Raw genomic sequence first — 14132 nt, forward strand, 5'->3', positions numbered from 1 at the left:
GAGCACGCTAGTAGGGAGGGGGGAGGAAAGCAGCAGCAAATGACCTTTCTTGAGATCCCTCTAGCTTCCTCCATAGATAAAAGATAATGAATTTTTCTCTGTAGCTGCATGAGTTAGCACCTCCTGTTCTGGAGTTCTGGAACAGCTTCTCAAAACAAAGAGCGTGTTTTCCAAAAAAAACCCCTAAAACTAGTTTTAGCTTTGTGAAGTGGATTATTTAGCATCATCATCTACAATAGCAGAGTACTGGGCCGGATGACTGGAAGAGGCTTCCTAAGTCTCAAGACAATTCACTTAAACCCTAACATATTTTTAGACTTACCTGTTTTTCTACCAATCAGGGCTTCTGCATTAAATGAATATGCATTTCAGTCACTTTCATCTTTCAACTAACAATTTTACCTTGAAGTCGCTCATCAGTAATTATTTTGTTAGTTTGATTCCAAGTACTGTCAATAAAGATTATTTTCTTCAGTCCAGTGTCTTCAGTTTTGTTTGCCTTGCATTCATTTATGTTTTGTTGTTCTGATTCTATTCGTGCTTGCTTGAGAAATGGTTCTGCTGTAGAATCATCTTCGGCACAAACATTTTTCTTAGTATTTCTTTGCAGATGGAGACCAAGATCTTTAAGTGAAATTGAGTTGGGACCAGGAAAGATAAGCACCATCTAAAATAACGAAAAACACAAGGATCCAAATGTCATATTGAAGGAAATTTAAAGCGTCTAGTAAAATGTTTAGAATAATTTCATTAAAATTGAAAAAGTAAAACCTTTTCTTACATCAGTCCAAAGAATTGAAATTAATCTAAATCAGTAAGAGTGAAAAGGAACATCTCTTTAAATAACATCTTTGTTACATTTATACAATTTCTGTACCTATTAAAATATATCCAGTACTTAATCAAGTATTTTCTGTGGGAGAAGCTATTTTTTCAGATTTTTTATTTAATGCAGGGTTACTTGGGAAAATGTCCAAATTCCATTTTTTATTATGGACTTATGGGCCAGGGTATAAACTCAGGAATATTTGTTGTCGTCAGTTAATTCATTACATTTAAGACTACACTAGATCACTTATACTGACCAGCAGGACTACTGCTATTCCTGCAGTTTTTTTAAAATCTCACTTCTGCACCTTCCTTTCTAACTTCTTTCTTTTGTGGCTACCTCTGTTCTTTCCTTGACTAATTCCTTTCATCATGTGATCACCACTGAACTATTAAGTGGCAACAATGAAAGTGCTAATTCTGAATCCTAATTTTAAACACTTAAGTGACATCCCCCAGCTGTGTTTTTGGAGTTTACACTAAATTTTTTTCAGGCTCTGTGCTAAGGAACAAAACACTGCCCAGGTGCTTGGCTAGTGCTAGAAGATTTTTAGAATAGGAACTTACATTTTTCAGAACCTGAATATGCTAAGCAAGCCACATAACTACATCAAGGGAGTGAATCAGGCCAGTGGCCTAGATGACTGATACTTTTGGGAATGTAACCAAATCAGTGTGATTAGGCTGTGCTCGTGGGTGGTGCCTGCTTCAGGTTCTGCCAGAGCCCATACACCCTCTTTACCTTGCACAGATATGTTCTAGTGGGTGTGGGTGGAGTGGAACTGATTAGATGGAGGAACATGTGCAGTGTGATTGGATCTGATCCTCCCTAAGAAGGATTCAGGTGGAGGTTGGAGGACAGGCACCTAAGCACTTCTCCAGCAAAAAGCCTTGTTATATGCATAGAACTTCCTTACTTCATGTCTTTTTTCTTCATATTCAGGAATGCAAGGGTATGTGTAAATCATAACATCTTCAGGGGCCAGGAGCTTAGCATGTACAGCAGTGCTTTTGCCATCAGTTTCATTTGGGTGTTTAATAATGTCAATCTTCAAAGGCAGCTACAATAGAAATAAATGCACAAATTAAGCCTAGATAAACATGTCACGTAGTGCTGACATTAAAACCAGGAAAAATTCCTTTAAAAAAAAAAAAAAAAGTTTGTAAGACAGAGCAAATTTTGTCCCCCTCCCTGCATATCTAACAAATATATACAGAAAATACTAACCTTCAAAACTGGAATTTGTTTGGTGGGGACAGTTTCAACTGGAACATAACATGAATAACAATAGAACATCCTGGAACTCCCGCATTTTGGACACTTTGATCTCCCACTCTTTTGGGCCTTTTCAAGAACTTCATGGGATGCTATTTGTAAGTTTTGAAGTGGGTTATCTTGCAAGGATGAAGTAGTCTGTGATTCTGGGTTTTTCAGACATTCAATTTTTTTTTTAAATCCCCGATGGCTTTCTTGATTTAATAGTGTTGGCAAATTTAATGACATCTTTGGTTCAAACAAATGATATCCTGTACCTATGGAAAAAAATACTCTGAGATATTATTAAATTGACCAGTTTAGAAGAGTTATTCTGTGTGATCTTTTTAAACACACACTTCTGTCTCAGAGCAGAAATCTCTCATACTGGATCAGTCTAATCCAAAAGATATCATCATCATAATTTTTGACAGTAGTACCCAGAACCCAAAAATAAATCTATGTGAGTATAGTAGCCAAAGATTACAAGATAGTCTTGAACTCAAAACAGCTTGAGATCTACTCCCATGACTACAAATATGCGTAATTTTACCCAGACAAGTTGTCTCACTCAATTTAGTCAAGTGCCTAAAGTCAAAAACATGTATTTGTAAGACTGAAGTCTAAGTTTGTGTTAGCTTCGAGTAGAAGTCCCATGGATTGCCAGTTGGATTACTCAGGTGAGTCAAGTTAAGGATGTAAATAAGTGTTTGCAGGGCTGAGGGTTTAAATAAAATAAAGAACTTAACTATACAGAAGTAGGCCCTGGTCCTGCTGTCTGCTGTGCATAGACATAAGCCAAGATGTGCAGGCTCCGGAAGGGTGCACAGCCCATGCAACGAGTTGTAAGATCAGGGGCTAAGCCCAGAAAATAGGTGAAAGATTTCTGACCAGGGTTCCTCATGCTGACCACTTAAGTGTTGTGTGTGGGTATGGGGAACTAAACATGGATCGGGATCATTAGCTCGAGTCTCCAAATCAGAAAGTTCTCATTTCAGCTTCTGTGATTTTCAAGTTACAATTGCTGAAAACATCCCTGAAGGCTACCTCCAGTGGTAGGTGACAGCAAGGCCCTCTCCTGCCCATGTAGCAGCTTGGGAGCAGGAGGCTGCAGAAAGGGCTCAAAGCCAACCGGAGAAACCCGGCACTGCCAGTTCCACCTTGCGCCTCCTTGCACGGCATCACCCCCCTCCTTGTTTAGTGTCTCAGGGCCCGAAGCCTGACTGCAACAAGGTTCAGGGGTCACAAAGAGAGACAAAAACCCGTGGGTACTCAGCCCCCAGCCAAGGAGACTCCCCTTTCCAACAAGAAGAGAGAAAGCAGTGTAGTAAAATCGAGGCCCGTACAGGAAACGCTGGGCCACTACAGTCGTTCCCCAGCGCACCCCCGTGCCCCAGCTCTTAGCCGCGCCCTGGCCAGCGCGGAGGCTCCTCAAGCGCCGGGGCCCGGGCCTTGGCCCCGCGGCTCCCTCAGCGCCAGGGCCCCGGGCCGCCGCTCATCGCCGGGCACCTGCTGGCAGCCGCGCCGGACCCACGTCCTGTGCTGACCTCCTCGCAGCTCCTCCGGGAGCCGGAACTAAAGCGTCCGGCCCGGCCCCGCCACCGGAAGGATCTGGCGGAGCGGCTCGGCGGCGGCACGGGGGCCTGGCAACGGCGGGGCGGGGCGTCCACCTGAGGGCCCCGGGTGTCGGCAGTAAGTGCCCCCCACCTCCCCCAGGCGCGGAGGTCCCTGCAGGCCTTGGCTCTGTACAGTCGTGTCGTGCTTGGCCCAGGCCCAGGCGCCGCGGGGCAGAGATACAAACCTGGCGGCGAAAAGCGGCTTGCTCAGCGCCCGGTACGGGGAGACTCCCCTTCCCGGGGAACAGACCCCGCCCGGATCCCCACAAGTGCACCGAGGGGGAAGGGTTTGTTGCCGCCGCCGCCCTACCTGCGAAGGAGCTGCGCTTCTCCAAGTCCCGTGTTTTCATTCCTTTGATTCTTCAACTGGTTTCATTTGGTTGGTTGGTTTTCAGAGAGAGGAGAGGGGTTTTTTGTTTCAGATTTTCCTGGTGATGAGCTTGATTGAGCAGCTGTGCTGTGGAAGTGGTGGTGGGGCGCCAGAGGCAGGCCCCGGCAGGCCGCAAGACGAAGCGGAGCAGAAGGCCGGGCGGGGGTGAAGGCACCTTTGGGTGCCCAGGCACATCCTCCTTCGCCGGAGCAGACTTGCTGTGGTGTCCCACATATTTAACTCCCACAGGTTTTAAAATGGCCATGGGGCGCTTTAACAAAACCTCCTCTAACGAGGTTTAGGTAAAGTGTTCTGTGGCCATTTTTAAACACATGGGAGGGACATTTTTAAAATACACATGGGCTGCTGCGTTTTAATTGGAGTCACTACCGCGCTAATTAAAATGCCTCCCCCACTTCCCTCTGAGCACATGTATAAGCAGCCATTGAGACTAATTCAGGAAGTCATGAGCTTTTGTAGGGCATATTCCTCCGTGTCTGCAGTAACTTACACATGCTTTTCTAAGTGACCATATCTCTAAGGTGCCACCTTGCCCACCTGCTGTCTCCTGCCTGCCCTAAGGAGGCTCTGCCTCTCTGTCCTTACATCTGCCAGAGAAGCAGAGACCACCTAAACTAAAAACAAAACAACTTTTAACAATTCCGTTATATAGGTGAAAATGGTACTCAAGTGGAAGAGGTCTTTAAAAACCATAACAAGGACTTAAACGATCTTTTTCCCAACTATACAGTTGGTCTGATAAAATATATTCCCTCCCCCCCTGAAACCACTGTCCCCAAACAAAACAAAAAACACCAAAACCAAAAACCAACCTTGTTTCTTACATCAATTTCCTGAAACATCATGTCGAGGACAACCGTCCAACCTTTTCCATTATGTAGGATGGCAAGAATAATGTTGAGTGAGGACGGGCGGAGTTGCAGTGGGAATGGATGCTTCTACTTTCCTGCAGCGATGGGAAGCAGGAGAAATATCCTATTTGTGGGACCTGTTTAAATATAGCGCTCCGCATTACTTTTGCCACACCAGGCAATATTTTGGTTAAACTTAAAGAAATGCATGTTCTGATCATTTGCACATCTTTCAGTGTAGAGTTACAACACAGTTCAAATTTTGCTCTAGTTACGGCCATATGTCCCCAAGTATTTGTTGAATTTCACTGTGGTTGGCTATGGCTCACCTAATTTTGTCCTAGTTCATTTTGAAAGAATTTTAGATTTTTTTGTTTACATTTGTTTTCAAATTTTTTTTTGAATGATAACTATTCATTCCATGTTCTTCACATTTTTTTTCTTTCTTACTTTCCCTTTTAAAATTTAAACCTAACCATTTTATAAAAGTTTTTTTAAAATTGTTTTTATAATTGTTTATGTTGGATAGCATCCTCAGTTCTTTGGCAAGGGAGGTGTGTTAGTTATTAGATTATTAGCATTATTATTGTTGCCTTGTACCATTGCATTGTCATTATGTGCACGGATAAGTTGAACCCCAGTTCCAGTTAAAAGGAGCTGCCTGCACAAAATTATTATTTGATACCCTTGACTAATATATTTAGGTGTGATACCTATTAAATTCATATTTGTAAAGTAATGCAAATAAAAGCAATCGTAGAAATGTTTGTGGTGTTTGTTACTGTAATTTACTATGCTTAATAGTACTTCAGACTTTTGCCTATCTGCCATACATTGGTCACTCATACATGCACCTTGAAAATATAGACTTAGATTCAGAAGTTTTCAGTATTACAAGTGAAATATAGCGAGTACTGGATTTGTCATGATACTTATGTTCTTTGACAAATTTTTTGGAGATTTTAGAGCAAATTGGCCTCTGTCATTTTGAATGACTGGCAGAATTACTTATAGAGAGATTTAGATATAAATAATACCATATTACTAGAGTGAGTTCCAAGTAAAATAGAACATATTTGAGCTGCTTATTGTTTATTCAAACAAGAAACTACTCAATGCTCTTAAATGTTCAGTAGTTGCATTTTGAGATTTAAATGGCTTAAGTCTCAAAAATATTTCTGGGGTGCTGAATATTTTCCTGACTCAGTGAAATAAAATAAAGCATCAGTCTGTGGTACATTAGGCATTGTTTTTAGACAAAATACTAATATTGTAGATGGCTATTTTGCCAGTTTCTTACTTCAGTTACACCCAGAAAATCCCATTGACTTTAGTAGTACTGACAGCAGAATTTGATTTCTGTTGCTTATCTGTTATATTTGCCTTTGGCATGCCATGTTTTTCTTGTTGGCTAATATACTGCAGTAAATAAAATAAATGGCTGCATTTCACAGGATTTAGATTTTTTTTTACCCAACTTTATATTGGTAACAATATACATACCTGTACATGAGATGCTACTACACAGTGGTTGTTGTGCATTTATTTAATAAATGTGCAATAACTGAGTTCTGATGCAGTAGCGCTGGCAAACGTGTTTTAAGTGATGCTGCTGAGTAGTAGCATGTTAGCACTATTAGTGCTGTGGCACATTACTGCGCAGTTATATTTGGCTACTGCGCAGTCAGCGTCTTATGTAGACGTGCCCAGTAGTACTGTAATGTGATAAACAGTACTGAAGAATCTTTGCTCAAGAGCTAACATTTCTCACTTTGCAATACATACTTTTAAGTGAAAAAAGCTTTTATTTATGTGTCTAGAAGAACACTTTGTTTTTTTAAAACCAAATTTCATTTCTAAAATAACACCCCATCAGAGTTTACTAAATGGTGGCATCTATTACTTCATTGGAATAATATCTCTAAGGGGTTGATACTGAGTGTCTTTTTATTAAAGTAGCCAAGGTTTGGTACTTCTATCAGGCCAAAACACTCCTAAATTGATTAGATTAATTAAATCCTTTGCACTTTGCTTTGTGCCTTGATCTGAACCAGGCTGATTCTTTTTCTTGTTCTGTGCTCAGGTATATTTTTAAAGATTACAGTTGAGTTAGTTGCACTGAATTCAGGAAATGCTAGTAGTTTGAAGTGAGTGATGCTACTTTCTAACCTGCAAACCTGGCATTTGTAAAATTTCTGAGCTGACTGAATACTTAAGAACAGAACAGATTTATTGATAAGCCCTTACTACTAGTACAGAAAGATTGCATTTTATCTGTCAGTATACTAAAAAGTATTATAAATATTTGACTTCAAATTACACTGGTTAAAATAAATAAATTTTCACCATTTAGTGATACAGTGTTCTTGCATGGTTTCTACATTTCTTTTCATATTTCTCATAATTTGATAATAAATAGGGTCTTTTGTTCATTAACACTAATGTCTGGGTTTCCATTGAAAATAAAATGCTGTTAACTTTAATTGATTGTTAAGACCAGTAGCTTAGTAAAATTTGTCATAGTTTTCATAAGGAATTCTTGTAACAATAATTCACATTTTGTGTTTTGATAGAAAATGCAAAAGCCGACTCTTACTTTTGAAGAATTCCTACAGTCCCAAAATTTGGTAAGTACAAGTGCTTGTTATTTTAACTACTCCTGTGTATGGTGGAATGAACATGCAAGAACAGGCCCTGAGCAAAAGCCGTATGACTAAATATTAGGGCTGTGTGAAATGGCTATGTTTTGATTTGGTTTCGAATTTGGCCGTTTCAGAGGGACAGCGATTTGTTTTGGTGTTTCGGTTCCGTTTTGGTTCGGCTGAGTCTGTTTTGGAGTTTTGACGCTGTTTTGGTGATTTAGCCATAGGCTGTAATGGGGAATCACTAAAATGCCTATAACTTTGTCATTTCCTGCCTGATTCAGATGACAACTGCAAGGGCATGAAGCCTGCTAAGTTTCAAGGAGATAGGTGCAGGAGTTTCTCTGAAACTGCACCTCAAACTGTTCAAAGCACAACTCATATCAGTTGCCGGCAGTGGCAGTGTGCTGTCAACCCGCATGCAGATCTAGGGGCCCGCGCCCCCTGGGAGGCTATGGGGCTGTGCCAGCCTCCTCTTGGGGGGCGTGGGCCCCTGGATCTGCACGTGAGAGGACAGCAGGCTGCTGCTGCCAGCTGGGGTCAGTGCCAGCACTGGGTTCTTAATTAATTGTGGCGGGCTGCGCCAAGCAGACTCAGGTGCTGGCACTGGCCCAGCTGGCAGTAACAGCCTGCTGTCATCCCCCCCCCATGCAGATCCAGGTGCCTGCCCCCCACAGGAGTGCTACCGGGCTGTGCTGGGTTCTTCCTGGGCAGCGCGGGCTTCTGGATCTGTGTGTGGGATAACAGTAGGCTACCACTGCTGGCTGGGGCCAGTGCCAGTACTGGGTTCTTTTTGGTGCAGGGTGTGCCAGGCAGACTTGGGTGCTGGCATTGGACCCAGCTGGCAGCGGCAGCCTGCTGTCATCCCACGCACACATCCGGGGGCCTGTGCCCCCTGGGAGGGCTTCAGGGCTGTGCCAGACTCCTGGGGGGCATGGGCCCCTGGATCTATGTGTGGCATGACAGCAGACTGCCGTCCCTTCCCCAAAGCACTGGGATTGGAATGGGATGTCAGGTACAGATCGCAGATACTGGCCAGCTACAGATGTCAATATCAGAGCAGTCCTTCCCCGTCCCTTTTCTTAGTTTCTGTTTCCTGCAAGCTCGGCTTCAAAATTTTCCAGAACATTTTGGATGGTTTTGTTTTGTTTTGGAGCCTTCCATTTCATTTTGGATTCAGTGTTTTGGGCTGAAACGCCTCCAAAGTGAAACGGCTGCTGAACCTTTGCACAGCCTTAATAAATATTACAAACCAAGTTTGAACATGGATTTTGTTACCCAGACCCTCAGACATTGGAAAGTCAGAGCTTTCTGGAAATGGCCACCTTTCCAGAAAACAGTACTTCTGCTGTTAACCCTCATTTTTTTTTCATAGGTAGGCCAAGGACAAAGTTTTGTGTCTGCAGTACAGTGTTTGCTGTTTTATGGTGGATATGTTCAGTGATGAACCTGATTCAGACTTCTTTTTTTCTTGAGACAGCTGGCCAGGCTACAACTTTACTACCATAATACATCACCTCCAAACCCAAACACAAAGTTCCAGTAACTTTTAACAGTTTTGCTTACTCTAGCCATATTTTTCTTTTCTTGTATTTGTAAGTCTGTTCAGAAGATCTTTCTGACCAGGGTGGATCCAGGATTTCCCAAAGTGGGTGTGGAAGCAGCAACACACAATGGATGTGTGGTTACACCCTCACGATTCCCAGCTGCCTCCTCCTTCCACCAGTGGAGGTGCCATGGGAGCCTCCAGGTACTTTTTCAAGTTCCTAAAGAAAGTGAAAATCCCTCCCCCTTCTCCTTTGTGCTCAGAGGCACATCCCTTCTGCTCCCCTTCTGCCCTTCCCCCACCTACTACTTCTGCTTTTTCTGCTGTGCCAGGGGAAGGGGGAAACTTCAGAGCCACTTCTGTTTGCCCCCGCTGGCCGCATGGGGACTGGGTTAAGCTGGGGATGGGACAGCAGCAGCAGGGATTAGCTAGGGGGTCCTTCCTCCTGGGAGAAAAGGCAAGGAGTAGAAAACCACGCTTTTATCTAGGGTGCTATCCCTGTCCCCAGTTGAGTTCAAGCCCCATGAGGCCCAGCTGGGGCGGGCAAAAATGGTTCTAGCACTTCCACTGTACCCTGGGGCAGAGGGTAAAGTAGCAGTGGTACATGGGAAAGGGGAAAAAGGAGAGCTGCATCTGACCACTAAAGGGAGGGGGTGGGGCATTTCACTTGCTTTAGGTGCACTCCAATCCAAAAGTGGGGTGCAGCTGCGTTAGTACACCCCCTCTGGATCTGCCCCTGTTTCTGACTTAACTGTATATGCCACTGAAGCATCCATATCATTGCTGGATTGAGCCAACCTTTCATGCTTATTTGAAGAGATGGATCACCCCAAAGGATAGTTGCGGATGTTGGCTAGCGTGATATCCCTCCACTTAAGGTGTCTGAATAATTTATATTTTGTTGTTGCTGTTCATTGGTTGAAAAAAAAAATACTTGTTTTGGGTTGACCCAAAATACATATTTTTTATTTTCCAAGAGAAACAGAAGCAAGAAAAAATCTGTAGGATGGAACATTTAGAAATGAAAATGAAATGGAGAAATTGAAATATCTTTGAAAATATACAAATGAAAGATTGCTGTATGTCCAACTTTTTCACCATTTTCTGCCTAAGCAATTCGGCCAGTTCAAAACTAATTCATGATTGGTTTTGGTGGACCTGCAAAAAATTTTTCAGTGAAAGAAGTTGTGTGGGGAATGTTTTGTCTGTCTCTGTTATTGAAACAATAGAGTGCATCCATTGTCTCTCATGTTTACAGAAGGGTTTTAAAACAATGTGTGCCTGATACCAGGATGGGACGATCAGATTACTGTGATAATAAATCAGAATATTTACTTAAGCACTTGGCCAGCAGAGTACTTAATTCCATGATTAACTTAAAAGATGTTGATAATTCCATTGACTTCAGCAGGATTGCTTACTTGCTTAAAGTTAAGCACTATCTTAAGTTCTTTGCTTGATTAGGGACGATGGCCTATCCCTTGCTTCCAGAAGCATGCACCACAGATGGAAGATATTACTGTGCTTAAATGACTTTGTCTCCTTAGAAACATGATAACTCTTTTTAGTCATGTAATCTCCTTTTCAAACTAGACAATCTGAATCCTTTTAATTATTTCTTGTATAAATCCCATTTCCCAGCATGAATTTGATCCGTCCCTTTCTGGCTCTTTTCTAGTTTTGCTGACCTTTTACAAATGATGTAATCAAATCTGAATGTAATATACAAGATAAGAAGATATTCCAGTTTTTTTAACAAGGCTGTCTAAATTAGAGGTTATTAAAATGTATATTTAAAATGTGTTTATATTGGAACTGCAGTGCATTGTAAAAAGTAGATGCCACAAATGATTGATTCTTAATTTTATCTTATGTTTTTACAGTCTTCATGAGTAATTGCTTTTTATGTGTAATTATTGCAGGATGATTGGCCAAGGGTTCCCTTTTTGGATGATGATTGTTCTTTGGTGGACAAATTACAAAAAGATTATTCATTCAGTGCTATTTCAAAGTGTCTGTATGAAAATGCGCCACTGAACATTAAACCCATCTCAGACTTGGAGAAGAAAATAAATGAATGCGCCGTGGAACTGAAGGAACATGCTGAAAAAATACTTTCTTTGGAACACAAACAAGTGGAGATGGATAGTCATCTAGTTTCACTACAGCAAAGTAATAAGCAATTATTTTAGTTTTACTAATAGGAACAATAGCTGAATGGTGAATGAATTGATTTAATCCATTTTTCATCCCTAGCAATTTCTTTCAAGTTTCTTGAAACAACAGGAAGAATGTACAGTCTAGTATCTGAAAAACATACATGTATATGCAGTAAAGATGCAGAGTAAAGATGGATAAAATTCTAGCAGATAGAATATAATAACATTTGCACATTAGAAAATTTTTCATGTAGTGCTCAGAGGTCTACAGTACATATTTACACAATGTCCTGCATAAGGTATATCACTGTTGTCCTGGGAGACATTCATGCATAAGCTATATTATAGTAGAAGTAGCCTTGGGAGGCATTGTGCTTTTAAGAAGCACAGGTATTTTTGTGCTGCCCTTACTAACAGGAAAAGTACTAAATTAGCATGTTGTTTGATGTATTTAGACTGTGGAGTCAAAGCTTTGTCAGTTATACATTTTCTTTGTCCACTTCAGGAGGCAAGGCTTACACATGCTTACAGTTTATCTATACAAAACATACGCCTCAGATAAATTAATATAAAAAATAGAGTTTTAAGTAAAAATGTTGTTCCTAATGGACATAGTTGATTAGAACCTTAATTTTGCAACTCCACTGAAAGACAGCATCTCCATCAATTCTTAATGTGTAATTATTGTACGATAATTGGCCAAGAGTTTCTTGGTGAATGTTCTTCGGTAGACAAATAATGTCAAATGGATAGTACGTTCATAATTTCAAAGGGTATATAGTGTTCTGTAACTTCATTCTAGGGCACTAGTTCAGTATCAAGTTAGGCAGAAGATAGGGCAGGATGGCACCTTGGAGACTGTCTTATTCAGAGAGACCTAAGCTTTCATAGGTGACAGCCTACTTTGTCAGGTGCTTTGTCAGATATCTCTGCCTGACTTCAGACTACATGCCTAATGACCTTTCAGTGTTCAGTTGGAAAGGGAAGAGTCAGTTCTTGAGTCATCAGCCCAACTTTCTTTAGAATCTCACTTTGGTTTAGATGTAGCCTTCTGGTGTTATGGCTGGAGGGATATCATTGTTACAACTAAATAACTGTGTGGTACTTTTTACTAAATGCATTGGGCATACTTCTCAGTTGGTATTGATTTCAGTGGAGATATACTGCTTCACGTCAGATGAAGTTACTATTGTTTCTTGCAAATATCAGTAATCTGATTCCTTTATCATCTCTGTGTAATTATTTATGGATATGATTTTAACATATTGATTTGCATATAAAATTGTAGGATCTCTTGGGGGATATGCTTGTGATGGGGTAGGCAACTTTTTTGGCTGGAGTGCCGGAAAAAATGCAGTGCCTACTTTGTAAGGTGCTGGAGTGCTGGCATACCAGAAAAACAAAACCAGGGTGGAGGGTACATGACAGGATGCACTTCATATTAATATAGTTAATAATCATCAATGTTGCTTTGTTTTTTTCCAGTAAATACCAGGTTTTCTAAAAAATGCTAAACCTGGTGACAATAAATAAAACTTCATATACTGCCTCTGTACTTGTATATTTTTTTTTTGTTAAGCATGTTCTAATGTGAGAGGGGGAAAGAAAAAGAGAAGAGAAAGTGGTAAAGAAATGAGAGAGAGGAAGAGAAAGAAAAAGGAGACAAAAAGAGGGAGAGAAAAGAGAAAAGGAAGAGAAAAGAGAAAAAGGAGACAAAAAGAAGGAGAGAAAAGAGGGAAAGAAAAGAGAAAAAGGAGACAAAAACAGAAAGAAAAGAGAAAAAGAGAAGAGAAAAAAGAAAAGGAGACAAAAACAGGGAAAGAAAAGTGAAAAAGAGAGAAAAAAGAGAAAAGGAGTAAAAAAACAGGGAAAGAAAAGTGAAAAAGAGAAGAGAAAGAAAAGAGAAAAAGGAGACAAAAAAGAGGGATAGAAAAGAGGGAAAGAAAATAAAAAAGAAAAAGAAGAAAAAGAAGGGAAGAAGAGGGTATGTCTCTCGCTGCTGTCTCCCACTGCTACTGGCTGTGGCTTGGGCCTTTGGATCCAGGGCAGTGTCCTGCAGAGGGAGAAAGCGACACCCCAGCAGCAGCCACTGGGGCTAGGGCGCTCGGGCCTTCCCGACGGTCCTGGAGTGGAGGAAGCCTGCACAGTGCCTGCCCCAGCCTCAGGCCCTGGAGAGGAGCTGTGCGTGGGCAAAGCCGGGGCCCAGGCAGGCTGGGGCAGCTGTGGTGGCTGTTCCTGGAGCCCAGGGGACTCCATGCAGCCAGGCCTTCACATTGGTGGCAGCTGTGTCCTGCTCATGCTGTGCCTAGCATGCTGGGAGACTGAGCTGGGAACCCCCTGGGCCCAGTGTCTTGCAGTGGCATCCGGTCACAGGCAGGTCAGCTGCTCCCCATCCACTCAGAGCTGTGCAGGCTGGGTTGCTCCAGGCCCCACCTTGAGTGCTGCTGCATGCCGTGGCCTGAGACTGCAGAGCCCCAGGGTAGCCCATGCTTCCTGCCTGGCCCCCATTTTTCCAAGGAGCTGGCCAAGCTGGCCTGCCTGCAGTGACTTTCCCTGCTCTGTCTCCTGCCCGTGCCACCTGGACTCTGCTCCGAGTGCCTGGCCCAGGTGGCACATGGTGTCCGTCTGTGCTAGCCCAGGCTAGACCCAGGGTGTGCCTACCTTCTGGGAGCCTCCAGCTCAGCTACCTTGCACAGCACCTGTCCAGGCCCCAGCCTCACCCATCCGCAGCTCCCCTTCAGGGGCTGGGCCGAGGTGGAGGGTGCAGCCCGGGGGCAGGGTCAGCAGAACACAGACAGTGTCCCTGCCTGTATTCTCCTGACTGCCCCTGGTGCCTGCCGTGGT

General features: G+C 42.5%; 1 protein-coding gene and 1 long non-coding RNA gene across 6 annotated transcripts in view; one reads left to right on the forward strand and one right to left on the reverse strand.

Moving 5' to 3' along the window:
* DTWD1 (DTW domain containing 1) overlaps nt 1–4064 on the reverse strand; it is an 11437-nt gene extending 7373 nt beyond the window's left edge. The window contains exons 1-4 of one of the 5 annotated variants that reach the window (XM_019504157.1): nt 4010–4064; nt 2057–2361; nt 1746–1889; nt 403–667 (exon numbers count right to left, since the gene is read on the reverse strand). In XM_019504157.1, coding sequence (XP_019359702.1) covers nt 403–667; nt 1746–1889; nt 2057–2361; nt 4010–4049 — 754 coding nt within the window. In that variant the 5' untranslated portion in view covers nt 4050–4064. Of the gene's footprint in view, nt 1–402; nt 668–1745; nt 1890–2056; nt 2362–3355; nt 3529–4009 lie in introns of those variants that run through there. The other 4 variants (XM_019504162.1, XM_019504160.1, XM_019504158.1 and 1 more) reach the window with 4 other exon arrangements.
* A 1331-nt stretch (nt 4065–5395) lies between these two features.
* LOC109288584 lies at nt 5396–12631 on the forward strand. The gene is made up of 2 exons (XR_002095190.1): nt 5396–7568; nt 11052–12631. It is a non-coding gene; the product is annotated as an uncharacterized LOC109288584 (long non-coding RNA).
* Nucleotides 12632–14132: the final 1501 nt, after the last annotated feature.

The sequence above is a fragment of the Gavialis gangeticus genome, unplaced genomic scaffold (assembly GCF_001723915.1).
Source record: "Gavialis gangeticus isolate Ggan-Ray unplaced genomic scaffold, GavGan_comp1, whole genome shotgun sequence".
NCBI classification, from domain to species: Eukaryota; Metazoa; Chordata; order Crocodylia; family Gavialidae; genus Gavialis; species Gavialis gangeticus.